This window comes from Prinia subflava (genome assembly GCF_021018805.1).
Source record: "Prinia subflava isolate CZ2003 ecotype Zambia chromosome W unlocalized genomic scaffold, Cam_Psub_1.2 scaffold_2cwr_NEW, whole genome shotgun sequence".
Classification (NCBI taxonomy): Eukaryota; Metazoa; Chordata; class Aves; order Passeriformes; family Cisticolidae; genus Prinia; species Prinia subflava.
In genome coordinates, this window is record NW_026960607.1 from 1,995,539 (window position 1) to 2,022,979 (window position 27,441).

Below are 27,441 nucleotides of genomic sequence, written 5' to 3' on the forward strand. Positions count from 1 at the left end.
TACTTGGACTTAACAGAACAAAAATACAGCTAAAAGATAAGAACATTTAAATAATAGTAATAATAATACAAAAAAACCACCCCAAACGTATGATGCTGAGTGAGAACAAAACAGGCACATGCAAGAAAGCCTTTGTTTTGTCTTGTCAATGTGATTTGCTGTATTAAAAACACAAAAGAAAAAACACCTGACCCATTTGGACACCTAAGGAATGAGAAACACAGATGTTCACCTCCCGAATGGAAGCTTATATGTAACATTTTTCTAAGTATGTTCTTACCACCCTAAAAGGAAAACTAACATCAGATCCTGATCTACTACTAAGATATTTATTATGATTTGCTGTACAGTAAAACATTTTTCATGTATGGAGGCACATAAATCACCATTCACTTAAATAAAATAATAGGGCTTATAACTATTGCTGCCTCTTACAGGGAGTCCAGAACTGGGGCAAGCAGGTAAGTGATTAGCAAAAACTTATAGTTCCAGGAAAGAAAATATATTTATGTACCAACCCACATTTTGGTTCTTCAGTTTTAGAACAAGATGGGAGCTGCTGGCATGTGCAGCAATTACACTGATTTTGACAATGCAAACAAAACAACCACCTCATCTATTTGGACTCAATTTATGGATCTGATTTCCCAACAAGTAAAGGGCAGAACACTAGCTCTGAAACTATTCATTTTAACTGTAAACTCATTTCTCCTTCATGCTTGAAGTGATGGAAATTATTTATAAGAACAATAACCAGAGTAGCTTCAGACTTTCAGTACAGGTTGTAAATACCAAGTTAGACAAGCAAGGCACTCACTTGATTAATAGTGCCAGATACTTAGAACAAAGAATTATATACAGAAGCCAGCTGTTCACCTAACAATTTCCCAACTCTTAAGCACTAGATTTAAGCATGCTGGTGTTCTCCAAGTAGTGTGCCAGAAGGAATATGACTGAAGGTGTGTTGGCTTTTGATAGCTGTATTGGTATACAAAATAAACAACTGCACATTCAAGACATATCTAATTAGAAGGAATACAGGTGAGAAGAATGCTTATAATGATATGGCACAACCAACCATCAGTACAGGGCCAACATCCAACTGCTAAGCGCAGCAAAGGGAAAACATATGGAAGAAGGGACACTGCAGGGAAGGAAAACAACTCGATGCTAATGGGAGAAGGAAAGAGGAAAAGGCAGTAAAAAAGCAAAAAATCCAGAAGCAGAGTTCGATTTAAAACAAAAGTGAGAGGAAGTGACCAGAGTATACATTTAACCAAGTTTAGTATCTTTAACAGAAATTACTTTCTTTCCCTCCTTCAGTTCACCTCTGACTATTGCTAAATGAATGCTAATACTTCCACTACATGAACTGTTTTCTCATGCTAAAAAAAAAAAAAGTGTTTCCCACTTCTTTCTTGTTTGTATAATTTCAGTGCTTTTATAGTGTTCAAATTAGAAAGTTTTCTCTGCAACTTTTTATCTAGTCAAAAATTCAGCTCATATTGTGCCTTCCGCTGCTTCTAACAACACCTCTACTTTTGGCTTTTGCCTCTGTTTAACAGTGCTCAATGAAGCAAAACAGATTTATCTCTAGAAGTAATGATTAAAACAGCCTGTTAATTTTTGCATCAAAGAAATATTGGAGACATTGAGACTTCCATAATCCCACTGCAGAGAAGAAAGACCAGGTAGCTGCAGAATAGCCATCCTACTTGACAGCAAGTTTTACATTTGTCAGCAGCATGTTAATATCTGCCTTGTAGCAGATGTCATCCCACACAATCTAACCCTGGCAAGCACACAGAACAATGTTCAACCCCCTTTCAGGTTTAAAGTCTCTCTCTGAAGGAAAGGTGTTCTTAACAAAAAAGGATCAGATTTGGTCATATAAAACCAAAACAAAAACCAACAAAAAAACCCACAACACATAAAAATACAACCCAGTGAAACTCTTAAGCTGAAATTAACTTACCAATGGGTGCATCACCATCCAAGAGATTGTCATCTTCAGAGGTCTGAAAATCCATAATTACACCTGCTCCATCTAAAAGCTCCTCATCACTGCTTGCACTAGTTATGCTGTTGTAACTGTTTCGATAGTAGCCTCTATGAAACAGCTGCTCAGACTCCATTTAGCTGGTTTATAACCTGTATGTATATACAAAAATAAGTTATTTCCTATTTGAATATTCAAAAAACACTAAGAAATTTGTATCAAAATAGAACAAGAGTATTTCATGCTTCAGGGAAAACTTTTTATGGTGACAATACTACAAGTTACAAAAACAGAATACAGAACAAATATAACCAAACTGAAGAACAGAGAGCTAAAGCAGGATCTCTTACCTGTTATGACTAGAGAGAGCAAAGAATGTAATGAGCACACAGGCATAGTATATTGTGGAAAATCTAATGAAATACAGTGCAGGCAGCAAGTACACTGGTGAAGTTGACAAACAGCTACTTCAATAGCAGAAAAAGTATGTAAGCCTGTGCAGTTTTCTGCAGTCTAGTACCCGAGGCATTTTTCTGCTCTCCAACATCAGACATCCTGCTTATCTTTCAAGCTCTACAATTAAAAGGTCAAGCAGAGAAGTGAGTCAGCTGAGGGAACCACTTCCAGTGCAGAGACATGTCCATGGAAAAGACAAAATTGGCCAGTAAAACCCCAGATTTACAAGATATTTGCTGACAGCTGATCCAAGCAATCAGTAAATCTCCAGACTGTGTTCTGTTATCCCATAAAAACACTTTTCTGTATCTCAATTTAAAAAAAAAAAATGGTATCACCACCTCAAAGGGGTAGCAGGAAAAATAAAGGCATCTAAGGCTTGCTGTTTCCCCAGAAGGGGGGTACAGTGAAAACTTTAAAGTACTCTTCCAGATTCCAGATTACAAATTTGCTTTAAATAGTTCAAAGTCAAAAACAACTAAAAAACCACAACAACAAAGAACTCAGCAAACACAATCAACACAATAAAACACAAACCAATAAAACCTCACAGTGACTGATCTTAACAAAAGAACTCTTTCAAACTAAAAATCATGATGTAAAAATCAGTGTAAAATTCAATTTTTCTGTTCAGTATTAACAACTAAGCTAAAATGCAGTCATCTGTCTTCTAACTCTCATATATCTTCCAACAAACCCTACTTGAGTACAGCACTTAGTGAGAATGCTATGCACCCATGAAGCAAAAGGAGATGAAATTAAAATTATCGATACAAGATTTACAAATAAGAATATGTTCTACGGTAGAGAAAATGCAGCGACAGGAACCAAAGAGTAATTTGCTGAAAAATTCTGAGAATAATACAGAATTTAAAATGGTTTAAATGTTAAGAACTTTCATAAGTAACTATTTGTTATAAAATAGTCAGGCATTCTATATATATATAATCTTATTTTTAAGTATCCAGCTAGTGCATATTTTAAGAGCAGACAAATAATATGACAGAGACACTTCCCACACCCATTCTTAAATTAAAATTTTAACATGTATCCATATATTTATGGGGGTCTATGCCAGAACACCTGCCCAAAAGATCAAAGCAGAATTAAGCTTTTATTACCAAATTCTAAACATCCCATATTAAATTAATTTAAAATCCTGCATCTTTTTTAGGTTTTAAATAAATCTGCCTTTCAGAAAGAAATTTTAAACCCAGAAATTACAAGAATTTTACAATAGTTCTAGAACAAAGGCCATGTTGTGGCCACTCTTTCTTAGTCTCACCAGCACGAAAATTACATTTCCATTTTTACCACAGACTCAATATATCTAGCTTTGATTTATTTATTCTGTCTGCAACATGAAAATATTTAAGCAGGATGAGAACATCACTCATTTTCCAAATTCCAGGTTTGGAAAATGGGTGAACGAATTGCAAGGAATTTCTCACTGTATTTTTTAGACCGCTAGCAGATTATTTCTTCACAGAAAGGCACAAAAAAAATCTTAACACTTCAAGTTAAGCTTCAACCACAAAAATTCTAAAAGATACTCAATAATTCAAACTTAAAATTTAGGGAATGCTTATGCTAACCTTTACAAATACATAGGCAGATCATTCTCTGTAGCACTCAAAAAAACCCATCAATTTTTTTGGTTTTTTTTTACTGTGAGGGTGGTGATGCACTGGGACAGCTTGCCCAGAGAAATTGTAGATGCCCCGGGAAGTGTTTAAGGCCAGGTTGGATGGGGTTCTGAGCAACCTGTCCAGTAGAAGGTGTCCCTGCCCATGGCAGGAGGGTTGCAATTAAATGATCTTTAAGGTCCCTTCCAACCCAAACCTGTAATCCTCGGGAAAGGATCTTGGTCAATTTTTAGGTCATCTTTGGAAAAAAAAAGTTATGAAAAAGCACTGCCAGTTAACTGAAGCTATTTGAGTTTAAAAATAATAAAAAACCCCACAACTGTTTGAGTTTATGTAGTAGATTCCTAGGTTGTCTTGAAATAGAAGATAAAAAGTCAGTTTCCAAAAATATCCATAGGTAAAGCTCAGATTAGTTTCATTCACAGCTGCTTCTAAAATAAAACTGACACTCATGGAGGAAAGAGACAGTCAAGTATGAACAGAACCACATAGACACAACCACAGGAAAAGACTACTTGTAAAGCAGTCTTAGCTTTAAAACTGCAACAAAACCTCTCAGTATTCATATTTATGTTCTACTGAATCTTAACAATCTTACTTAAGAGTACTTTTAATCTCCTCAGCTTTTTTTTTTTTTTTTAAAAAAGGAAGCCAACAAAAAACCTACTAAAACCCAAGAGCCTACTTACCGCATGAATACTGAACTCATGCTTCTGGTCATATGACCCCAAACATTAAGGGCATTGACTTTAGTTTGTATAAAGTATTCAAAACCACTGCGTCTCCACTCTCTAAAATGTCATAACCAGAAAGATTATGGTTATCCATAGTTGTGACAGCTGAGGAATTATATCCACTGATCCAAAGACATCAGCCTATCTGATGGAAGGCATTGCTTCTTTCACACCCAGTCACTAATGAGAATACTTTTTAATGGCACTTCACATTCACCAAATTACTAATGTGAATACTTTAATAGCATTCAACCAAACTGGCTGAATTATCTGAAACTCCAATTTAAACATACAAAACTAACCCCATACATTAGAAAAAACTCTGCTATCAGAGTTGAAGTGTAGTCTCCCACACAGGTACAGTAACAAACAGCTCCATGAGTGGTAAAGTCTTGGAGGGGTTTTCGGTCAACAGTTTAAAAGAAGGAGAGAAAAAACAATAAAAAGAAAAGCTAACAACATAATTCCTTATCATGAACCTGAACTAAGTATAAAATCAAGTATAACTCAAAAGCTTTAGCTTCACAAGCAGGTACTGATCCTTAGTCAAATCATGGTAAACAACTGTGTCCATGGCTTCTGCTTCAGAGCAAGCCTAAAATACATGAAAGATACAGTACTAGTTTCTAAACTAATGGGTCAGTACCTATAGCTGCAAATATTCAGTCTAGGAAGGAAAAGATGAAGAGTTCCCTTGGCAAAAATAAGAAGTCTCTGGTGTTCCTTCTGTGATCATATTCAAATGAGAAATAACATTGCAACTTAAGACAACTAAAAGGTAAAATCCATACACCTCTTTTGAAGGGCAGGAACTATGCAGTGTCCATTGTAGACAATGTAACTTCTGTTTGTTGAGTCTTTGGTCAGATGCTCATTTTCTTTTGATGATAAAACACTGCAACAGTGTCTCTACAGTTTTTAAAGGCTTTTGCTCCTTTTTAATGTGGACTTGTGTTGAAGTCATCTGAGAGTTATACAATGGAGCAGAGCTCTTATATCACTGGAATGACCACAAATCTAATTAATCATACTACTTTTCTTCAACTTCTCAGAGAAATGCACTGAGCAGTCCCTAACTATGTGCACCGACTCCAAAGTTCAAAGTCACACCTGAGTTGAGAATCTTTCAGACAATTTCATTCAAGTTCAACGTAATTCAGGATTGTCAAATTGGAATGTGAAAAAGCACCACTATGCTAAGTCTAACTCCAAGCATCTTCTCAATAACAGCAGCTACCATAGATTTTTAAGGTCTGAATTAAAATTTCTTTAGAGACATACTAAAGCCCCTGAGATCCAGGAAAAAATGCTATAGAGCTCTCCAAAACACAGTACAGGCACAGGACTGCTACTTCTGAAATCTTGTGGGGACCCCTGGTGGTTCCTGGTCCTTACTCTCCCTACTAACAATTTTCCAGCTTCAAAGTGAAGAAAACACCAGCCAGAGGAACATATCTAATGTACTCTGTTAGACAAGCCTTTGGTCACCAGAAACAAGAAAAGGCTGGGCACTCCTCTCGGTATGCATAACTGTAGAATCCCAGAAGATGTGTATGACTCAAACAATGCTAGCTGGATGGCTGTGGAGCCAACCAAGGATTGTTGGTAATAACAGATGATTGTTGGTACTAACATGAGAAAGAACAAGATGTGGCTGGAGAAGGGGCCATGCAGAGGTAGGGCAGCACTCCTCAGGGACAAACATCCTGGGTCTAGTTCCCAGAGACAAGCACAACACTGTACAGCACAAGCACAGGAATGAGGCCAAGGTATGGGCACAGACTGTAGAGAGGGATCAAGACTATCCAAGAGCCCTGAAGCTCTCCAGCCCATTTCCAGAAAGGTCTGAAAGAATGACTGCACAAGATGGGTAACTTGCACAGAAAAGAAGAAACTTGCCTTACTGGTGACGAAACCTATATATTAAAAAGTACCCCCAGCAAGCCCAGGAGTGCCTCCGCAACCCTGGACATCTCATCAGCTGGAATGATGCTGGAACCAGGACTAGTGATCTCTTTTTTCTCTCTTTCTCTCTTCCTTTTCATGCTATCCCTTTATCCAAAACTTACTGCCATACACTTATTACAGACTAAGATAACTTTCATGCCAAGTGTGTAATGCACTAACAAAACTTTATGTTCGTTTGCAGACCCTCTGACTTTTGTTGTTCCTTTTGACTACAAACATTTATGAATCTTGAATGCTTCCTTCCGCTTAAGGGAAGTACATCACAGTAGCAGAATGATAAACTGACAGATGCAGTACATACAGCTATTTAAATGTCAAGGCCAGGAGCGCTGACAACAGGCTTGCTCTGTTTTCCTCTGGATTCCCTCAAGCAACAGTGTTAAGGCACTGAGATGAGGAAGGACTGATCTGTGACCTGTGATCAACACCTGGATCTGGCTCATGGCTGACATCCTTTGCTGGATTATGAAGCAGGGACTGTGTAGGGATCGGAGACTAGAGAAACGAGGGTCCAGCCAACATGGTTATATCACACGTTCTCCCCTTTATTCCCCAAAATGTCTGGTTATATACAGGAAAGATAGTTTACAGCAACAGGTGCTTTTCTATTGGCAGTGAGCATGGACAAATATGTAAGCTATTACAGTTTAAGGCAGCAACCGTGTTTCCCAAGTAATTGCTCTATTCTGTGGATACTTATACCTTAACCCAGCTTCTACGGCACCACAAGCTTATCTAGATCTACGTAGGTGAAACGTCTGAGGCCTAGCAGGCCCAGGTCTAAGGCCTGGTCTGAGGCCCAGTTTGGGATAGCTCTACCTTATAAGTCATCTTGCTCCTGCTACAGGACTACACAGAAGCCACCTCATTTTTTAAAAAACAGCACTTCCAACCATTACTGGTGGCCATTCTGGTAATTTTCAAACAATGAAATAAATAGATAAATCTGTTCAGAGAGACCTGTGAACCTCTGATGTTAAAAAAACAAGACTGTTAATAGCCTGTTTCTGCTTTTTAATAAAAATAGATAACTAAAAGGTTTTAAAAAATTCAAAAGGCAGTGAAGCCCTAGATGCACAAACAGCACCAAATGCAAAGTATTCACTAAATCAAGTGTGTTAGCAGTTCAGAACGCACAGCAAGTTCCCCACACTTGAATATTTTTCTCTCAAGCTGTAAAACTTAGTTGAAACATTAGCAAGGGCATCTCCCAAAATTATGTGCATTTCATCAGGATCTACAAATGGTAAACAAGTTTCAGGCAGGAGAGTCCAGGGGGAAATTTACTGTTCAATAGTGGTATCATGTTGAAAGCAAGACTCATGGTGGGTAAGAAAGAAATTGGATTTGTGAAATACAAAGTTATATTTCGTGTCAGGGAAATGAAGAAAATCTGTGTAATTGTAATTGTGGAACACGGCCATGGGACAGTTATAAAGATGAGTTCTAATAAACAACCGAAGAAAGCATGGAAGGAAGTTTTTGAATAAATCTTTTGCTTGCAATTACCTATTATAAGTCTCAAGCTATTCTGTAATAAGTGTCTTTTAATTAAAACTTTAGAAGCTTGCTTTGTATTAAAGAATTTTAACTGTAGTTTTAGAATGTAAAAAGCCTTTTAGACAAAAGAAGGAAGTAAGAAGGGGGCCCAGGCCTTTCACAGAAGGTGGGAAAACATCCTGGACACGAAAGAAGGATTTCAGCTCACTGATTTATGTCACCTGAAGAGGGAAACTGGACATCACTATCGAAGATTGATAGACCTGGAAAATAGAAACTGGACCCCCACATCTGGAAGCTGGACCCCACCTCTGGAAGACATATCCTGGATGTACATCCTGGAATACTGAAATATCGAAATAGATCACAATAGCCTATAGAGTTACACAGGAACCAAACATGACCAACTATGGATTTATGACTGTTAAGTATTGAATTGCGATGTTAAAACTAGAAATGGAAACTGCTGAGAAAGTTTATGAATATGTATGAATATAACAAATAAAATCCCAGCAAGTCCAGCAATCGGTGAGCAGTCGGAAGGGAAAATCCTTCCACTGTACCCAGTGCGCTGTCTTTGCTCACACTTTACCATGCTAATTAATTAATTATTAAATTGAATTGCTGCTTGATATATTGGCCATGTCAAGCATCTCATTTTTAACAGATTCATTTTAAATATTACCAAAAAAAAAAAAAATCACCTATAGTTTACTAAAAGGTTTCTAGCTAAGACTGCAAAGAAGGTGAGTTATCTTAAATATGTTGTATAACCAAAGAGATGAGGTCAGTTCACTGAGTTAATGAATAGAATTTATTAAAAATAATCCATCCTCTACCTATCCAAAGGAAAAAAAAGAGCCTTCTTTAAAAATTTGTTAGGAATATCACTAATATTTTTCTAACTGTGGTAATGACATAAATACTGCACAGATTGTTGGGTCTCCTCAGGTGTCTTAAAAGCTTTGCTGCCTAAGTTAAAAACATATTCACATCTCAGCACAAAACAGAAGAAAACTACTAAGTCCGTAAGACTGAAAATATTTTAAAGTTGTCTGCAAGACAAGAAGCAAAAAGTCAAATAACAATTAAGGGAATCTTCTCTTTTCTTTCCTAGATGTACTCTGGCAATTTGTAGATTCACTTTTCAAAATCAGAAAATGAATGTGTTTGGAAACCTGGAGAAATGAATTTTTTCCCAACATATACATGAGACAAATTAAAAGCGGAAAACTCAGGGGAAAAAGCTGCAGTAGATCAAAAACTGCAGATAACATCAAAATCCAAGAAAACTGCCAGAGAACACTAATTTGAAGATAAAAGTGGAAGGCACTCAAACACAAACTTATCTTTCAGGAAAACAAGTACTTGAATTTACACTGGCAGGATGTCAAAATATTAAATCACCCCAGTAGCTCTATCTGGAATTCAAACAAAGTACTGAAGTGAAATGCCATTTTCACCATTTCAATTAGGAAACATTTCTTCGTTAGTGCAGTATGAACATGCAAAATATGTATTTGAGTACTTAATCTCCTCTGAACTTTTTAGAGAAATTTATCAAAGTATATCAAAAACAAGGAGAAAAAATAACAGGAAAGGTTATTTTAATCAAAGGGTCTGTGCTTCAGGACCGAGCTTAATTAATTTTTTTATTTACTACTTCTCCTTAGCCCTACAAAGTAAGCACAGTCTATTCCTGTAACTAGAAAGCCTAAGGAAAATGCTTAACAAGCAAAACAGCTGAATGCCTAGAAAGTTCAAGGAGAAAATACCTGACTAGACTCTCTGCAAGTTATTAAAAATAACTGCTGGGAGCCACTATGAAGTTATAAATTCTATTCTTTACATTCATTTCCAGGAATATACACTCAAGACTACTTACTACATAATACAAACTAATAAGGGTACTCCAGATGTAAACAGATTTGTAACCATTTTAACAGCTTTGTCTAGAATTCTTTCTATTACACATGAAGCCTATGAATTACTTCATCAACTCCCTTCTCCAGTAACAAAAAATATCAGTTCATTAAGTATAATTACTATCTCAACAATTTAGATTTTTCAGTTTCTATGTTTTTAAAGCAGAGCACATTTCCCAGCAGAAAAAAATTTTATCTGTTTTACAACCCTCTCATCCTAATCAATTTAAATGAGCATTGTTTTGTCTAGACTTTATTCTCTCAGATGATTTTGTAAAGACTTCCAAAATTCAAAAAAACAAGACTCAAGTTAAACAACTCTAAAGATTTGTAATTGTCAATTTTCTACTATTCTGAGCATCTTCAGTTTCCAAAGCATGGCATATAAACAAGCATGAAGTATTGCAGAGCCTGCTCACTCACAAGCACAGGTAAAAAGCGGACCTGACACCTGAACAGCTTTAGCAAGTCAGACAACACAGAACCTGCCCTTTAAGGTTGACATAGGGAATAACTGAAACATGGAAGACAATTGGGAACTTGCTCACAGGCATTAAGCTGAAATCGTAGTTTTGGGAAAATAAGCAGGGAGAGTACAAAAGCATTTCCATGTACATAATCACTGCCACTGCTGACAACCTTTGGAGTTTATTGGGTTACTGCTGCTGTCAAGGTGCCAAAGCAAGAAATTTAGGAACATGCAAAATAGTCTGAATTAGGAAATTAAATCAAACTGGCACTACTATCACTTCTGGCACAAATCTCTTCAGCAGTAGAGCTTCTATTCTACTTTTTTTCATTTATAACCAAGTTAAAAATATCCCTATTGCCAAATTATTATGAGACTTTACCCTGAAAACTTGATCTGCACAGTTACACCTATTTACATGCATATGAGGTCATCTAAATAAGAGCAGGAAAAAACTCAGTGTTCCTAGAATGCCTTTTGGCAATGGTTGTAAACTTGGAACAGTTGTCCTGCCTCTAGTGTTTACACTCAAGGAATGCAACTGTGCTATTCAAGGTAAGACACACACACAGAGACCCCAAAGCAAAGTGTGTGTGTGTGAGGAAAAAAAGCCAAATTGTATATTTAGTGAACAGGAGAACATATATTACACAGCCAGACCCACCTGGTCGTAGAGTAACCAGCACAGTGGGTTTTCACTTGCAGGTTACTCAAACATCAATTTGCTAAAAACTTTTGGTGTGCAAGAGAGCACAAGAGGAAGTATAAATATGGACATGTTAAAAATGCTGAAAAATTAATAAAATAAAGTGGTTCAGAGCAATGCAGTCACAAAGAGCAAAGGCCAACAGCTTCAAGTGTCTTTCCTGGTCAAGAATTTGGATAGGCTTGTTCTTATTACAAGGGGAGAAGAGGGGAGGAAGGGAGGGAATTTTACCCAGGATTACTTTAACTTGCAAGTATGCACCACAGAGAGAACAGTGGAATGGTAAACCACTCAAATAGGGGGGCACTGTAAAAATTTGGGCAAAGAAAACCTTGGAATACAACAAGTAAAATGTGTTGTACTTGTTTACAACAAGTAAAAAGTGTTTCTAGAAACATTACAATACAGATTGTGTATGACATCTACCATTATCAGGCAAAGAATTTAGGACTGACATACCACATACCACTTCTAAACAGAAGCAAACAAGAAACAAGCTCCATTTTTCTGAACACCATGTAAATACTGTTTTCACACATGTTGCAGAGAGATAGAGTCATTGTGTTTCAAGCTACCTGTAGTTTTCCTACAGAACTCCTTCCCACTCTGACAGCTTTGCAGCAAGTTTACATCTGCTTGCCAGCCAAAGAGACAAGACATCAAATTTTCAGAATTTGAGTTACTCAGTGAAAGACTTATCTTAGCAAAACCGATAGTGACAGCTTGGTGAGTTCTCTTTTATTATGTTTCACAAAGGTGTTGCCTATAATGCACAAATATTTTTTGTTAATTTTACATTACAGCATATTGACATTTCTTTAAATAGAGAAACAGTTTTCATGACTATCTGCTTTCAAATCTGTCATACAAACACATCCTTTATTCAACTAACTATATCTGCAAGGAAGTATCTCTATTGCTAAGGGATACTGAAAATAAATCCCTTCACAGGTCCACCAAAAAGAAAACCATCTAAAAGCAAAAAGCACCAATTCACCTGACAATTTCTTCCACAAACTCTGCACCAGAAACTTCAGAGGTCCCACAACCTCAAAAATGAGGTACAAGTCCTCACACCCAAATTACTGTCATTTACTAGTATGTTGCCAAAAATATTTAAGCATCTATTCGAACATAGGTTAGCCCCAGAAACATTTTAGATTTAGTTGTAAGGCCATATTTTACCTAGTTTAGTACTTTAAAGTGTGACACAGCATATTTACTACACTACACTGAACGTAGTTCCCTATCAGCACACGATTTTCCACTGTCACATTCATAACCATTCATTTTAAGTGAGAATTGATACACACTTGTTTTACAGTCATTTCCATGGTTTTGGCTAGAGAAGGGAAGAATTTTAGACAAGTAGGGAAGATAATATGAAAGAATACAGTTAATATTCAGTTTTAACCTCGCTGACCTGCACGCCCATTTAATTATGAAGCTCCAACAGGAGCCCATTACCACTCTCCCTTGTCTAAGAGCGGCCCTACTAGCCAAACCCGCGAGCCAGCATAAAGCGAGCAACTCATGCAGAATAATCCTTCCAGTGCTGGTTACGTGGGGAGGAGACCCTGGACATTCCCAGCCGCAGAGCCCCCGCTTTCCGTGTGCGCACAAGCGCTGCCCGGAGGAACACCGGCATGGGGTGACAGGGCACAAACACGCTGTGTTTACGCTGTGTAAACACGCGGGGCATTCCCCCCTCATCCCGGCCTTTCGGGAGAGGCGCACGGAGCCGGTGAGGGGTCCGCACGGAGCTGCCACATCCGTCCCTCCCCGCCCCCGGCCGGCCGGAACTGCCTCGCTGGCGGGGCCGCAGCTGCCGCTCAGAGGGCGGGGGCTGCCCACTCCCCTCCTCCCGACCCCTCGGCCCCGCTCCCGTGCTATGTCCCTGGGCCGCGGGGGAACCCGGGCCGGGCCGGGCCGGGCCAGGCCGGGCCGGGCCGGGCCGGGCCGGCCCTGCCCTGCCCTGCCCTGCCCTATCCCGCCCCGCCCGTACCTGCGCGGGCGGTGCCGCCCGCTGATCCCCGGGGAGGCGCTGGCTCATCCTCTCTCCGAGCGCAGCCCCCGGACCCGCGGCCGCTCCGCCGCCCGGCACCGCCCCCTCGGCCCGGGGAGGGCGGGGATTTCCACCGCGCAGAATCGGCGCCGCCAGGGTCAGCATCGCCGTCACGGCTGATTCTGCTTCCCGCGGTCCGCCCGGCGCGGGCCCGTCCCCCGCTCCCGCCCTCCCGCGAAGGGGCGCGGCTTCCCGGAGGGGCCCATGCCGGGCTCCCTCTCTGCGAGGGTGGGTTGAGGGCCCAGGGGGAGGCAGGACAGTCCCGCGCTTCAGAACGGGGTGGAGGCGGTTTCCCGGGTAAAGGAGGCGGAGAGATGCTGGGTACCTCGCGGCGTGGTTCGGTTTCGGGCTAAACTGCGCCACCTCTAAATTCCAGGCCCCGAGAGCTTAAGGGTTTTACCTACCGAGAAAACGCAGGTAAAACTCTTAAGCTGAGATCGGGCTGAGCACGGAACTCCTGGGTACTGCCAGCCGAGGCGCTGAGGCCAGTGTGGGATTCACTTAACACACAGCGAATGAAAGTTCCACCAAAACCTGTCAAGGGTGGACTTTTTTATTTTTTCCTAAGGAAAGTGCCCGCTGGTCTTCTTATGTGCAAGGCTAAGAAGCCCGGAGGACGCCGTGCCCTGGGGCCCTCGGACTGAGAAAGCACGTTGTAAATCACGAGGCTTTTTGCCCATAGGTGCCATTAAGGCGCGCTTTGGAGTCGGGAACGGAGGAGCCACAGGTGCAGCCCGAGCCTCCCCGGTAAGCACTACGCTCTGCCCGCCGGGGCACGTTTCCCCTAGGAACCCCGCCCCGGGGCTGTCCTGGGGCAGACATGTACCGCCGGTGCCGGGCTGTGCGGTGCTGTGGGTGCGGCTCGCCCGTGAAACCCTGGAGCTGTTTTGGGGGGGTTTTCCCCCGAAACCCTGAGACTCGCGCGCGCCCCACCCGTTACGTGACCCCGGCCGCGCGTTACCAGGGTGAAGTGCCGCTAACGCGAGCGGGCAGGGCCGCGGCCCCGCCCCAGTGCGGGCTCGTCCAATGGGAGCCGAGCTTCGGGGCGGGGCTGCCAATAGGGGCGGAGGGGGCGGGGCCTCGCTAGGTGCGAGGCCTCGCTAGGTGCGAGGCCTCGCTAGGTGCGAGGCCTCGCTAGGTGCGAGGCCTCGCTAGGTGCGAGGCCTCGCTAGGTGCGAGGCCTCGCTAGGTTGGGCGGCCGCGGCGGGCGCGGGGGAAGCTGAGGCGGGCTGGGGATTGGGTGGGCAGGGCCGCCTGTCTGGGAGCCGGGCAGGTAGCCCAGGTCTCTCCCAGCCACCCGGGGGCGGGAGGTTCCCGGCCGCACCTCTCGCCCCAGTGCTGGGCTTGCTCTGGCTGTGCGGGGACGGCGGCCTGGCGGCGCCCGCTGGCGGAGCGCGGCCCAGTTCGGCCCCTGCCGTGTCCTGCCCTTCCCCTCCCCATACGCGCGGCCCTGGCCTGGCCGTACACTCCGGGCGATCGCCCTGCCTCGGGGTGTGACTTGTGCCGCTTTCCTACGTGTCCGTGGTGGATGAACTGACTTACTGCCGTGAGCTTGAAAAGACAACGCCCTGTCAGCACTGATGTCCTTTCTCTGGACGCCTCTTTTTCCCTTGCCACGTGTAAAAATAAGCTATCTAGCTCATAGAAGATTAGATATCTACTTTGAACTGTAACTTCTCGCCCAAAGGCTGGTTACTGGCCAGTTGTTTTGCACGGAGCAGCATGCAGAAGCAGCCCTAAGCTATGCCTAATGCAGCTGGTTTAACTGCAGAACAACGCTGATTGTTTCATAGAGTAGGAAGAGAACTTCAGTAAAGTCATGCGAAATTCAAATTGTGTTCCACCTGCTATGCTTTTACTGTTGCCTGAAAGAATATTGAAGTTAATACCAAGTACTTCTTATGTTTAGGAGTGCAACTTTACATTAAACTGTCTTAATGTACCGTAGGGGAAAAAAAAACCCAATGCAACAAAGACTCTGCAGGCCTGTAATTTTAACTTTTTCCTTTCCTGGTAGTTATGCTTAGTCTTAGGGGTCACATCTCCTCTTTTGCAGAACAGATTCCTTTAGATCTCTCTTGTTTTGTCTTGCTATGCTAATCAGGCTTATTCATTTTAGTCTGCTTTCATGGTATAGACCTTCTTAAGCAGCATCTCTGTCTAGTACATGATAATTCTGTGGAAAAAAAAATCTTAAATTGAGGAGAGACCCTGATTGTGAGATCTGTGATGTGTGTGAAGTTTGGGTCTGAGCTACTAGGATCTCCTGTTGGAGGGATGCTGGATACAGAAAGCAGAAATGCTATTAGTTCTTGCAAGTGAGGCTTAAGTGAAGAAAACCTTAGGGCACTTTTGTCTTTTTCAGCTTGTGGAAACTTCCTCAGGGTATGGAAGTTCTTTTTGCTTTAAAAAATATAATCTTTTAGCCTACTGTGAATTTGCTCTGATGTATGTCACTTTGGTTTTTGTTTTGCCCTTTCCCTGTGCTCTTCTGACATATCTGTATATTGCCCTAGCTTCTGCTTGCAGCTCCCTAGTGTCCTGTTTTTGCCAAAGTATTTTTTAATATAGAACCTTAAACACCATCACAATTCACCTGAGTACTCTTTTTTATCTGAAAAGGTAGTTTAAATGGTCAGCTAGTACATGAAAAATAGTGATTTGTGCCATTTTTTAATGATTTGTTTTATATACAATGTGAAAAGTCAATCAAACTTAAGGCCACACCTTTCTGTATTGAATAATGATTTGAAACGTGATGGGGATCTTTTGAATTCAGTCCATTTTTTGCTTCATTATAGTGATAAAAAAGCTGGATTTAGTGCTTCTTAAGAAACAATGCATAGGAATTCCCCTCACCTCCATTGTGTTTCTTCCAAGTAAAGTTGAATGAAAGATTCATTGCTGTAGCTCAGGTGCTGTAGCTCTATGATGTTTGTGTGCCAGTTGAATCAGAAGCCTTTGCACTGATTGTACTGATTTATTTAAAGCCAAACAGATCCTTTTTAGTCAAAATGAAAGATGAAACAGGTTTTAGTTATGCAGTCCTTGTTGGCCCAAAATGAGCCAACTGTACCAAAATAGAATTGAGACTGAGTAGATAATTTACAGAAAAGCAATGGAAGAGACAAATGGATCAACATTTTGAGTAAAAAAAAAAAAGTAGCATGCCCTGATCAGGCTAGATCACTAAGTACACCTAATTAAATATGCTCATGTGTTTTTTGTGTTGTTGTTTTTATTTTTTCCAATACCCAAGTAAGGATGCCTTAAGACGAGAACTATGGATAAATATATCAAAGTACGGAAGATTGGAGAAGGATCCTTTGGGAAAGCAATACTTGTCAAAGCTAAAGAAAATGACCAAGAATATGTTATTAAAGAAATAAACATCTCTAAGGTGAGTGATTATTATTAATAAACTCCTGATCCATTCTTTTCGTATATCTGTTCTCATAAATCATTATTTTCCTTCTGAAGATGTCAAATAAGGAGAGAGAAGAATCAAGGAGAGAAGTTGCGGTTTTGGCTAACATGAAGCACCCAAATATTGTCCTCTGTAGGGAGTCATTTAAAGGTAAATAATACAGTAGAACCTGAAGTAACGTGAGTGACTCTGTGCACTACCTACTGCACTTAGTCTAAAAGTCAAGGACTTTTCTCTCTTTAATCAGTAATTTTCATACCTTTATTACTTACTTCAGTTATTTTCCATTTTTTTTTCAGAATTCCCATCCACTTTTAACAATAACTGTAATTCAGGAAAAAGGGCAACAAATAAACTATTCATGACTATACCTTACATGCATTGGTTTTGGTTGATGCCTAAATGAAAGATATTCTCTTGTTTCTCCAGAGCATAAGTCTCCTTGAATATACCCTAGCAACTGGAATGCCTGTGTGGGTTAAACTTGTGTAGGTTAAATTACAGTCTAAATTTGGATATTGATAACCTAGCAAGAGCAGTTTTATGTCCAAGTCTGTTGTCTTAGAGTGTAGTCTTCAGTAACTGCAACCATATAATTGCTTTCAGAGCAGGAAAAATAGATGGGACTGTTTAATTCATCAGGCACAAAGGAAGGAGAATTATAATTCTACATTGTCTTCACGGTGAATGTCTTGGAAAATGGGCAGAACAGAAAAAGATGCCAAAAACTTAATATAAAAGTTAAATTATTATTAAAATCTAAATATTTTTTGAAGTGCTATTTAGAGATTCTGGTCTCTTCTTCTTTCCTTCCTTTCTGCTGACTTCCTTATCTCTTTTGCCTGGAGCTTTCACTTTTTCTTTTCTTTAAATGAGATTTTTGTGACATAATCATATTACACAGCCACACTTCTGGTTTATATATGCACACTGCTTTCTTCATTGTGGTAGAGGCCTGTTCTTTAAGACTGCTTTTTTCTTACAAGGCAGATCCCGTAATCCATAATTCACAAGACTTTGTGTTACATCTTTATTGCCAGAATACATTGACTTTGAATACATTGACTATAAAATTTATAGAAGAAAATTATTTCAGCAGTAGATGTGCATGAAATCCAGACTCCTAGAATCATATTTTAAAATAATACTAATTAAAGATAATAATAAAATAACCAAACAGAGAAACTGCTTTAAGGGCTTGATGTTTTGAAAAGCAGATTTCAGAAGCATTCTGTGGGAGTGAAATTTAAGTGACTTAGATGATTCAATATATTTTAATTCAAAGTTTTTTAAAGTGCTGTGACTAACTTTTTCATAAAATAGGAGGGGTTTTTTTTCTTTTGAGCAGCATGTGACTGATTTTCTGCACTTATTCATCTCTTCTCAAAATCATGCCTAGTATGTGAGTAGTGTAGTTCTTACACTTTTGGCAACTTGCAATTAGCTTCTTCCTAATCTGAGTTTTTCATCAGTAACTGGGAAAACCATAACTTAGAATGAAATGTATTATGTTTGTTCATATCTCCTACTGGAAACTTGCATGGGAATTTTTAAGTCTCCTGAGATTTCATTCAAAAATGAGAAAATAATTGTTCCCATCTCTAGTTGTCTGCTGGAAGTTCTCTTACTGTTCTTCAGGCTGAAAGAAACTGCATGTCTAGTATAAAAGCTGATGTCTGTCATCTTCTGGCAAGTCCAGGTGAAATTCCAAGAAAGAACAAGGCAAATAGAGGCAACTTAAGATCCCTATTTTTAGGGTAGGGGGATCTATAGGATGTTTGAAAGAAGTTTGAGGATTGGTTTTATATTGCATTCTTAAAATGACACCTTTAATTTCATAGTGGTTTTGAATGCCATGTTGGGGCATTGGTTCAGTAGATGTAATTCTTTTCTCTCCCTATCAAAATAGTCCAGTGTTACCAAAATGGGAAAATTAGGTTGCAAAACTTAAAATAATAAACATATTTTTTCTTGAAGTTTGAAAAATGGACTAATAAATTATATCTGAAGCTGCATGTAAAAAAGTAAATTTTTTGTTGCTTTTTCTGTGTCTGTAGTGGAGATATTTAGAAAGTTAAGATGGGTCTTGGTTTTGTCTTTTTGAAATACTTTGTCTTTTTACATTACAGAAAATGGCTGTCTGTACATAGTGATGGATTACTGTGAAGGTGGAGACCTATTTAAAAAGATAAATGCCCAGAAAGGAATCCTGTTCTCTGAAGATCAGGTAACAGCAAACTGCTGCTATAGTGTTTTGTTTCAGGATACTTTTTCATGAATTTGAAATTATTTTGGTTTAGGTTATAGATGTGGTTGCATAATCTAAAAGGAGATTCTCAAACAGTCATTCTTGTTGTTCTTGGTCAGTGTAGCATCATTAAAAACACAACTGCATTAAAAAATAACACAGAAAAAAAATATAGTTGAAAGTCCTGGGTATGTTACTTGAGATTTTGTGTATGTGTAAGATGCTTAAAAGTTGGATCTCTTGTGAAGTCAACCAAATCTGAGACAGGAAAAATAGTTAAAGATGACATGAATATCCTTAAACCTCTGAAATAATGTTTTTAGAGATGTAATAGCATAGGATTTTTGTATTATAATACTGATTTTCATGTGTCATAAGTATAAAACAATATACTTTGTAAGTATAATAATATGAAATATGGAAACATGGAGTTGGCATCATTCAGAAGTTCATTTTGCCAGTAACAGAAATTAAATATTCTGCTGATATGCTTCCAATACGTGTTCTTTTTCCACAAAACTGGTTATAAGGTAATTTTTAGTGAAAGAGAAGTGACATAGTTTTGAATAAATGAGAGGATTTTTAGTACAGATTTGATTAAATTAAGTAAAAATAAGTTATGTAGGATTCAGGGTGGGGTTTTTGTTAGGACTGACATGTTTCTTTGCTTATAAATTGTTTCTGTGCTTTTGTGTCTGCGTCCAGTAGGATCTCAATTTACCTGGGATTGGAAAGCCTTAGTAGTATATGAAACATTTGGGATATAATTTGTAACATTTTAATTTTTCTCATTTGACCTCACTTTTACAAGAAGGACTTCAAAGGGAAAAGTGAAAATTATGCCTTACATTATACTATAGTTTTGTCATGTGTGTACTTCTAAGTAGTGAACGTAAAACTTATTCACATGGCAAAGTTCTTGTCATCAGTCACTTCTTGAATTGTGATTTTTGCAAATTTACCCAAAAAAGGGCATTGTTGGCTTGTTCACAATCTTCTAGTTAGCTGTTTGTTGCTTTTTTCATCAGAATCTACTTTGTAATATTTTTCTTTTCAAGTTAAGATACACAAAATTACTACATGTAAAATAAGTGTTCCTGTGAGCATCAGCAGGCTTCTTAGGACTCTTGGTCGATTGACTGAGTGCAAGAAGACTTGTATTGGCTGCAGCAAAAATACAGTCTTCTAATTTGCAAGTTCCACATCTTAGGCATTTTAGCCAATCAAATCCATATTGCATACTTCTGATAGGTTTATTATACATAATGAAAATAATAGTCTCAATAGCAAATTTGTGTAATAAGCATCTTTCATTAAAAAGTTTGCATTATAGTGACAGTACTATTAAGTTTTTAATTATTCTATGTTATAAATGAAGCGGGTAAGGGGGGGAGGAAGGTAAAATCCATAGTTATAATTAAAGTTTGGTTTGTTAATATCTTGTAAATGGGGAAGTTCTCAGATAAATTACAAAGTTGATGTTGCATTTTCTTTTATGAATAGATTCTGGATTGGTTTGTACAAATCTGTTTAGCACTAAAACACATACATGATAGAAAAATCTTGCATCGGGACATAAAGTCACAGGTATGTAGGTGGCTATTTTTCAACTGAATTGTCTTTCAAAGTGATTGCAGTCATATCTTGGTTTGTTTATGCAAACGTTTCTAATACTGGAAACACTTCTTCAGTCTGAAGGAGATTTATATATTTGTACAAACAGATGAGGCTATTTGATGAAACTACAAGTGTTACTTGTGTATTTATGTGTGGGAACAGAAAAGATTGTTTGACAATGTGAAGTAGATTTTTCTCATATTAGTGAAGTAGGACTTGTATAAGTCTGGCGTTCCATAGTAGTCAATAACAATGACTTAAAGGGGATTGAATGGTAAGAAACTTTCTTCTTCTCAAAACATGTAGAGAACAAAAAGTGCGCAATCGTATGAATATTTTAATTAATAGACTTCTTAACATTTCTATGTCAAGAATATATTTTTAACTAAAGATGGAACAATACAGCTGGGAGATTTTGGAATCGCCAGAGTTCTGAACAGGTAACTCCTTTTTGATTCTTTCTTCTGACTTAATTTAATTTGCTTTGATCAAGGAAAACACAATTTGTGCACTTCATATGAGTTAGCCAGTTAACATCCATCCTTATTTTTGTCTTAGTACTGCAGAGTTGGCACGCACTTGCATAGGAACACCGTACTATTTGTCACCTGAAATATGTCAGAACAAGCCTTACAACAATAAAAGGTACTAATAAGGATTTTATTTAACATTTTTTGGTAAAAAGAAAATGAATTCTTTTAGGAATCTAAAGCTGTTCTAATCTAATGATGGTAAGTTTATCTCTTACCCAGGTAGGTACTGAGCTTCACTGTGAAGGTGGTACCTTAGTAGGTCTGCAGTAGAAAGCAATATCATGGAGAGATGACTTAGCTTAATGCTCCAAGTTCTAGATCTAGTTGTGTTCTTAATTAAGGCTTTACTTTTGCCTGTCTGCACAGTGGTTGTACTGCCTTCATTTATGCAGTACCAATGTGAAACTCTGTTAAGGATGAAACACAGCAATTCAATTATCTGAGCACATGGTGTGCATAGATGGGTGGCTCAGCTTCCTCCAGATAACGAAGTCTTACAGACATCTGGTTTACACCTTTGCTGCCCTGGCAGCAGTCTGTCCCTGGTAACAGTGCCCCCAGTGTAATTAAGCATCTGTTAGTAAGTTACCCTTCCACTGCACCAAGCTGTTGCATTCATTGCCGTGAGTGCCTTATACTCATTTCAGTGGATTTCTTAAGAGATTAAAAATGTTAGAATTCCTTCCCCTTAATTTCTTCTACATGAGGATTGTTATCCAATAGTGTTCTAACTAAATCCTGTAATGAGTGAGGGTAAGTTCAGCCACTGCTAAACAGAATAAATTTACTTTGAGAATTGTATTTGCTGAATTAGGTGATGAGGTATTTTTGGATTTTGTCTAATTCAAAGACCTCAGGCAAATGTATATATTTAAACAAAAGAAGCCTTTGTCAATATTTTGTCTAATTTCTGTGGCTGAGATGGTTCTAAATCGGAAGCCAAACTAGCATCATCTGATTTTCAGGGTGGCCTTATTTTGGTTGATGAATTGGTTTTGGGGTTTTTGTTTCCTTGGAGTTTTGCAGGGTCAAAGAAGGCCATAGAGGGGAGCTTGTACCCCCTCAAAAACCCACCCTTTTCCTCTTCAGAGATAGAAGTTACTTGGCAATGTTAACCTAGAACTAAGTTTTAAAGTCATGTGTTCTCTTTGATTTAGTGATATCTGGGCCCTTGGTTGTGTTCTCTATGAAATGTGCACACTTAAATATGCGGTGAGTAGAAACTTTGTGTATCTATAAAATAATATTGATTACAAACAATTTATTTCTGATGTTATGCAGATATATTTTAGTTGATGAAACGCTTTATTGTTAACTGCTTGAAAATTACCTTCAGCATTTTCATCTCCACTTCCTGTGCCAACCAACATTTTTCATTGGTATTTCGTTTCATGCCAGTCTCTCAGATATTTGGCACTTTTGCTTTTAATGGATTGTATTAGCTGAAAAAATGGTTAGGTGTTGTAATAAAGGATACTAGGACTAGTGGGGAGCATTTATGGTGGTTTTTTTGGTTGGTTTTGGGTTTTTGTTGTTTTTATTGTCTTGTTATTGTTTGGTGGTTTTGGGTTTTTGGTTGGTTGATTTGGGTTGGGTTTTATTCCTAAAAAAACTTGAATTCATTGAAAGCTTCACTGAAAGTCTGAATTTGGATTCTGCTTTTTTGCAGCTGGATTAATGTATTTCTGTTTAGAACAGAAGTAGTGCTTAGAAAAAACTCCCAAGGTGGAAGAGTTGCCTTTATCCAATTTTTTCTTCTATCTGTGTGTGTGTAGTTTGAAGATCGTCTTTATCATCCGTTTTTCAGTTAGAAAGGGAAGAAAATGTTTGGGATTTTTTCTGTCCTATTTTGGGTTTTTTTGTGGATTTTGTTTTGTTTGGAGCTTCTTAGCTATTTTTATTAAAAATATAACAACGTGAAAACGGAAAGAAAGATTTTCAAGGGATAAGGATTTAATTTCATTTCGAGCTTTTGTAATTTCTTCTTGCTTGGTCTTTTTTGTGGCAACACTGCTGACAATGTTTAATTTCTGAGAGTTGATGTCAACAGTGTGTTTTATGTAAGATGGGTGAGATGTGTTGTTTTCTTTTTATTGTACAAAGGAATTCAAGTAGTGCCCTCTGCTACCTGAACTTAAACTGAAGTCTGAGCATTCCCTTGGATTTCACCCTGAGTGAGTGTGAATACTTAACCTTCTGTGATTTGAAATGGGGGATTGCTAAAAAAGGCAGAAGGCGTGTTGTGATTCAAAGCCTTTGGAAGAGATCAAGCAGATAATTTTTTTTCTTAGTTATATATCATTGTCAGTCTCGATCTGGAGGGAAATAATTACTTGTTAGCACCATTTATGTCTCCATAGTATGAAATACGTGTATTGTGATATATTTTTAATTGGAATTTTAATTTGAATACTTGGCAACAGAATATTTTGAACTGCTGGTGTTGACCTTGAAAATGTGTATGTTGAGGCAAAGGAAAGTGCACTTGTTTGGTTTCCTCATCATCTGTATGTGCAGCCTTGCGTGTGGGCAGGCGATAAGAGTAACTGTTTTCTTCCTTGTGTGATACAGTTTGAAGCCGGTAACATGAAGAACTTGGTCCTGAAGATAATCTCTGGACCTTTTCCTCCTGTTTCTATGCATTACTCCTATGATCTACGTAATCTGCTGTCACAGCTATTTAAAAGGAATCCTAGGAATAGACCATCAGTGAACTCCATATTGGAGAAAAACTTTATAGCCAAACGGGTTGAAAAATTTCTCACACCAGAGGTATGGAGTTAGTTTTAATTCTAACTTTGCTAAAAACATAGGACTTACCTTTTTTTTATTCTAATGTTAATATTTTACATGGAAAACTGGAGTAATGGTATTCCCTAGAGCTCTTATAGACAGAGTCGTTGAGGAAAAAATAGTTGTGCCATGAACTGTAAAGAAAAGTCTGAAATTATTAAGTGTTTATTAATTTCCATAAGTAAATCTAAAGTGACGTTTTCTGAAGTGCATTGTTTTGTGTGTTTTCTGTATCATGAGGAATCAGTACTGAAATGATTTATTTAGATATGCATCTTTTCATAAATTGCTGCTGTCAATTATTTCAGCGTTGTTGCTGTATAGAATTTCTTCAATCCATTTTTTGTTTGTAATTTGGAATGGCCTAAGAGCCTCTTCTGGAAAATAATACTAAGTAAAATAATCTTTAAATTTCTTGAGGTTTAAATGTATCATGTGTGTTATAAATGCCAGGACAAATTTATTGCCAAATTCAATAATTTGGTTTATTAAAATTCAAATCACAAATTTGAAATCAAATTATAACAATTTTAAGTAATAAAAACAAAACAATACGAAACCCCACAAACAGCGACACTTACTTGACAGAATTTCTCCCGGGAAAAGTTGAGCCAAGGGTGACCCCAGAGACACAGGACCTGGCAGTCGGTGTCTCTAGCTGGGTTCACGCTTTGCCCATCTAAAAGCTTAACTTAAATACCCTTAACTTCCCCCTCGGCAACCTTTCTCCCATTGTTTCACTAAGCACCGGCCATTAACTTTGTTTATACTAAATCCCGAAAGGGTCCCCTGGCACATTCAAATGCTAATGTCCAGAGTTAGTCCTTGCTTTGAGTAATTTAACTGTCGTAGAAGTGTGATGATCCTGTTGGCACGTAGCATTTGATCGGTGAGAGTCCCTGCTCTGAGCCGTAGAGGTGTGAGTTGCTGATACCGGCTCATCTCAACAGGTCCCCTCCCAATACTTGAGAAGGCTGCAAAGTCTTTTGTTCCCTTCTGAATGGAGACGCCTGATTTTCAGGGTGGTCAGTTTCACCATCTGCTGCAGAAACCTCCTGAAACATAGACTTTTACCTGATATAAATTTATACAGCTTTATAATTTTCCAATTTACCATAAGAACATGAATTAATCATCTCACGTTTTTCACAATGTGTATATACCCTCAAAACAGTTTCTTCCTATTCTGTTTAAAGTCTGTTTATATCATTTGATATCTAATAATGTCCTTTTAATATGAATCTAGTCAAAAGAGATGAAGATTAACAAGTGAATAATAGTACTGATATGAAGTAAATAAATACAGAAGAGAAAGGGCATGGAGGAAGTGCAGTATAAATAATTCTAATGGATTCTAACTCACAACTAAAGAAATGCCATGAAAAGTCCATATATAATTGGAATTTCTATTGTGTTGAAATAGACTTTCAAGTTACTTCAGACTGAAGTCCTAAAGAAAGGTAAAATTCAGAAGTCTTTACAGATATGTTTGTTCTAACATTTGCAACAGTAATAGTTTGATTTTATTTTCAGTATCTAGAATGGATATGAAATTTTTATTTGGAGTTAGTCAGTCAAAGTATAATTAGTAATAGGCTGTCTCTGTCACCAGATGATGATACTAATTTATCCTAGATTGAGTATGAATACTTAGGCACAATTTTTCCAACTGTACCACTGCTGTGTTTGACTTAGAGGTGTTATCTAATATTTAAAACAGCAACAAAAAAAAAAGAACCCACACAGAGAGCACCTTTTACTAAATGTATCAGTGTGATACATTCATGTTCAGCAGGAGATGGTCATTCTGTGACACAGCTGTAACACTTATTTTTTTCAGTGTCATCCATGGCTAGTGCTGTTCTCTGTTTTCCCTAGTCTAAGCTTAAAAATTATTTCATAGTTGAGATCTTCAGGATGTTGCAAGTGTTATTGACATCGTATTCTTAAATGTTAGGAAATCAGTCTTTCAGTTTTATGTAAATTCTTTCTTAAGCTTCCTAGTTACTAGGTTGCATTGAAGAGCAAATCTAAATTAGCATCAATTTTTAAAAAGGAGAGGGGGGTCTTTGAGAGATACTGAAGAGTCAGGTTTCTTTTCTGTCAGTAAAGGTGTTACCAGGGAAATACACTTCAGTTCTTATATCTTACCACTCAAATAAAAGCTTCAAGATCACTGAAATACCATTAATACGAAACTGTAGGAAACTGACTTCTGGCTTACAGAATCTTTGATACCATACTCTACAGATTAAAAATTTGCTCTGCCATCATGTGCAGAGTCCTAAGTTCTGCACTTTGGTTCTTGTTTTATTTTTTCAGGTTTAATTCCTCAGCATCCATTGTAACTGACTGGTACACTGTATTGACTGGTACAAATCAAAGGGATCTGGGTAGTTCAACATTATGTAAAGACTATTCCTGAACTAACACTTTTCATTTATCCTTGCTGCTCTTCCTTGAATATTTTTCATTTCTACTATATAGGTTTGGAGGTGTTTGGTTCAGAACTACCTACAGTATTTAAGATGATGGCCTATTAATATTTGAATATTCTTTGTCTAGTCTCAAATTTTTCACCCCAGTAAGACTGCTTTCAATATTTTATTATGCTAATTTGATATGCCTGACAGCACACCATATATGTTTTTCCAGATATCTACATATGTGGTCATCTTCCCATCTTAAAAAGGATAGCAACACTTTAAAACTGCAAACATTTTTAAAGAACTATTTTTTTGACAGAAGCTGTATGAGAAATTCAGGTGAACTTTGGCAGCTACTCAGAATTCCAAAATGAATTATGCATAAAAATTGTGTTGATGCTCACTTTAATTTTCTTCTAGATTCTTAGTTCATAAATAACATGTGCCACCCAGAAGTCAGATTAAATTGCTTTTTAAAATTACTTGAGTAATTATGCCAAAAATGTTTGAAAATACTCCAGCTCCATATTGGTGTTAGTAATACTAGATTCAATGTGTAAAGTTGAGTATTCATTTAAATGTAATTTATAGTAAATGTTCTTAGTTAGATGCTTACTGCTAATGGCACACTTGTCTGAAAATTAGTTGTTCCTAGCTTTGGTCACAGGTACTATTGACTAACTCTTCAACTTGTTTAGCTTATTGCAGAAGAATTCAGTCACAAAATTTTCCACAAGTTTGGACCACATGCTTCACCAGGTAAGTTAGTGTCTACACTGCTTTAGCTTTCAGGTCTGTCAAGGTCATGTATGTAGCTTTGTTCTTTTACTAGAGGGTTTTTTTTTATGTGTTTTCATACCTGTTGGAATTATCAGGAAAAAAGAGAGAACAAGCAATTTCCTCCCCTCCCCTAGGGAGCTGGACATATG

General features: G+C 38.3%; 2 protein-coding genes across 17 annotated transcripts in view; one reads left to right on the forward strand and one right to left on the reverse strand.

The window, feature by feature from the left end:
* The window catches only part of CLCN3 (chloride voltage-gated channel 3), an 85,900-nt gene extending 72,360 nt beyond the window's left edge, over window positions 1-13,540 (reverse strand). Inside the window, exons 1-2 of one of the 2 annotated variants that reach the window (XM_063424296.1) lie at window positions 13,409-13,540; window positions 1,976-2,151 (exon numbers count right to left, since the gene is read on the reverse strand). In XM_063424296.1, the coding sequence (XP_063280366.1) occupies window positions 1,976-2,135 (160 nt within the window). In that variant the 5' untranslated portion in view covers window positions 2,136-2,151; window positions 13,409-13,540. The remainder of the gene's footprint in view (window positions 1-1,975; window positions 2,152-13,408) is intronic. The other variant, XM_063424298.1, reaches the window with a different exon arrangement.
* Window positions 13,541-13,559: 19 nt separating this feature from the next.
* The window catches only part of NEK1 (NIMA related kinase 1), a 38,443-nt gene continuing 24,561 nt past the window's right edge, over window positions 13,560-27,441 (forward strand). For 14 of the 15 annotated variants that reach the window (XR_010083724.1, XM_063424280.1, XM_063424281.1 and 11 more), the window contains exons 1-11: window positions 13,560-13,696; window positions 14,151-14,215; window positions 16,728-16,868; window positions 16,949-17,045; window positions 19,025-19,122; window positions 20,647-20,730; window positions 21,133-21,200; window positions 21,319-21,405; window positions 22,451-22,505; window positions 23,865-24,065; window positions 27,211-27,271. Coding sequence is in view for 14 of the 15 variants with exons in the window: in XM_063424280.1 (XP_063280350.1) it covers window positions 16,752-16,868; window positions 16,949-17,045; window positions 19,025-19,122; window positions 20,647-20,730; window positions 21,133-21,200; window positions 21,319-21,405; window positions 22,451-22,505; window positions 23,865-24,065; window positions 27,211-27,271 (868 nt within the window). In the remaining variant the exon portion in view is untranslated. Of the gene's footprint in view, window positions 13,697-14,150; window positions 14,216-16,727; window positions 16,869-16,948; window positions 17,046-19,024; window positions 19,123-20,646; window positions 20,731-21,132; window positions 21,201-21,318; window positions 21,406-22,450; window positions 22,506-23,396; window positions 23,468-23,864; window positions 24,066-27,210; window positions 27,272-27,441 lie in introns of those variants that run through there. The other variant, XM_063424295.1, reaches the window with a different exon arrangement.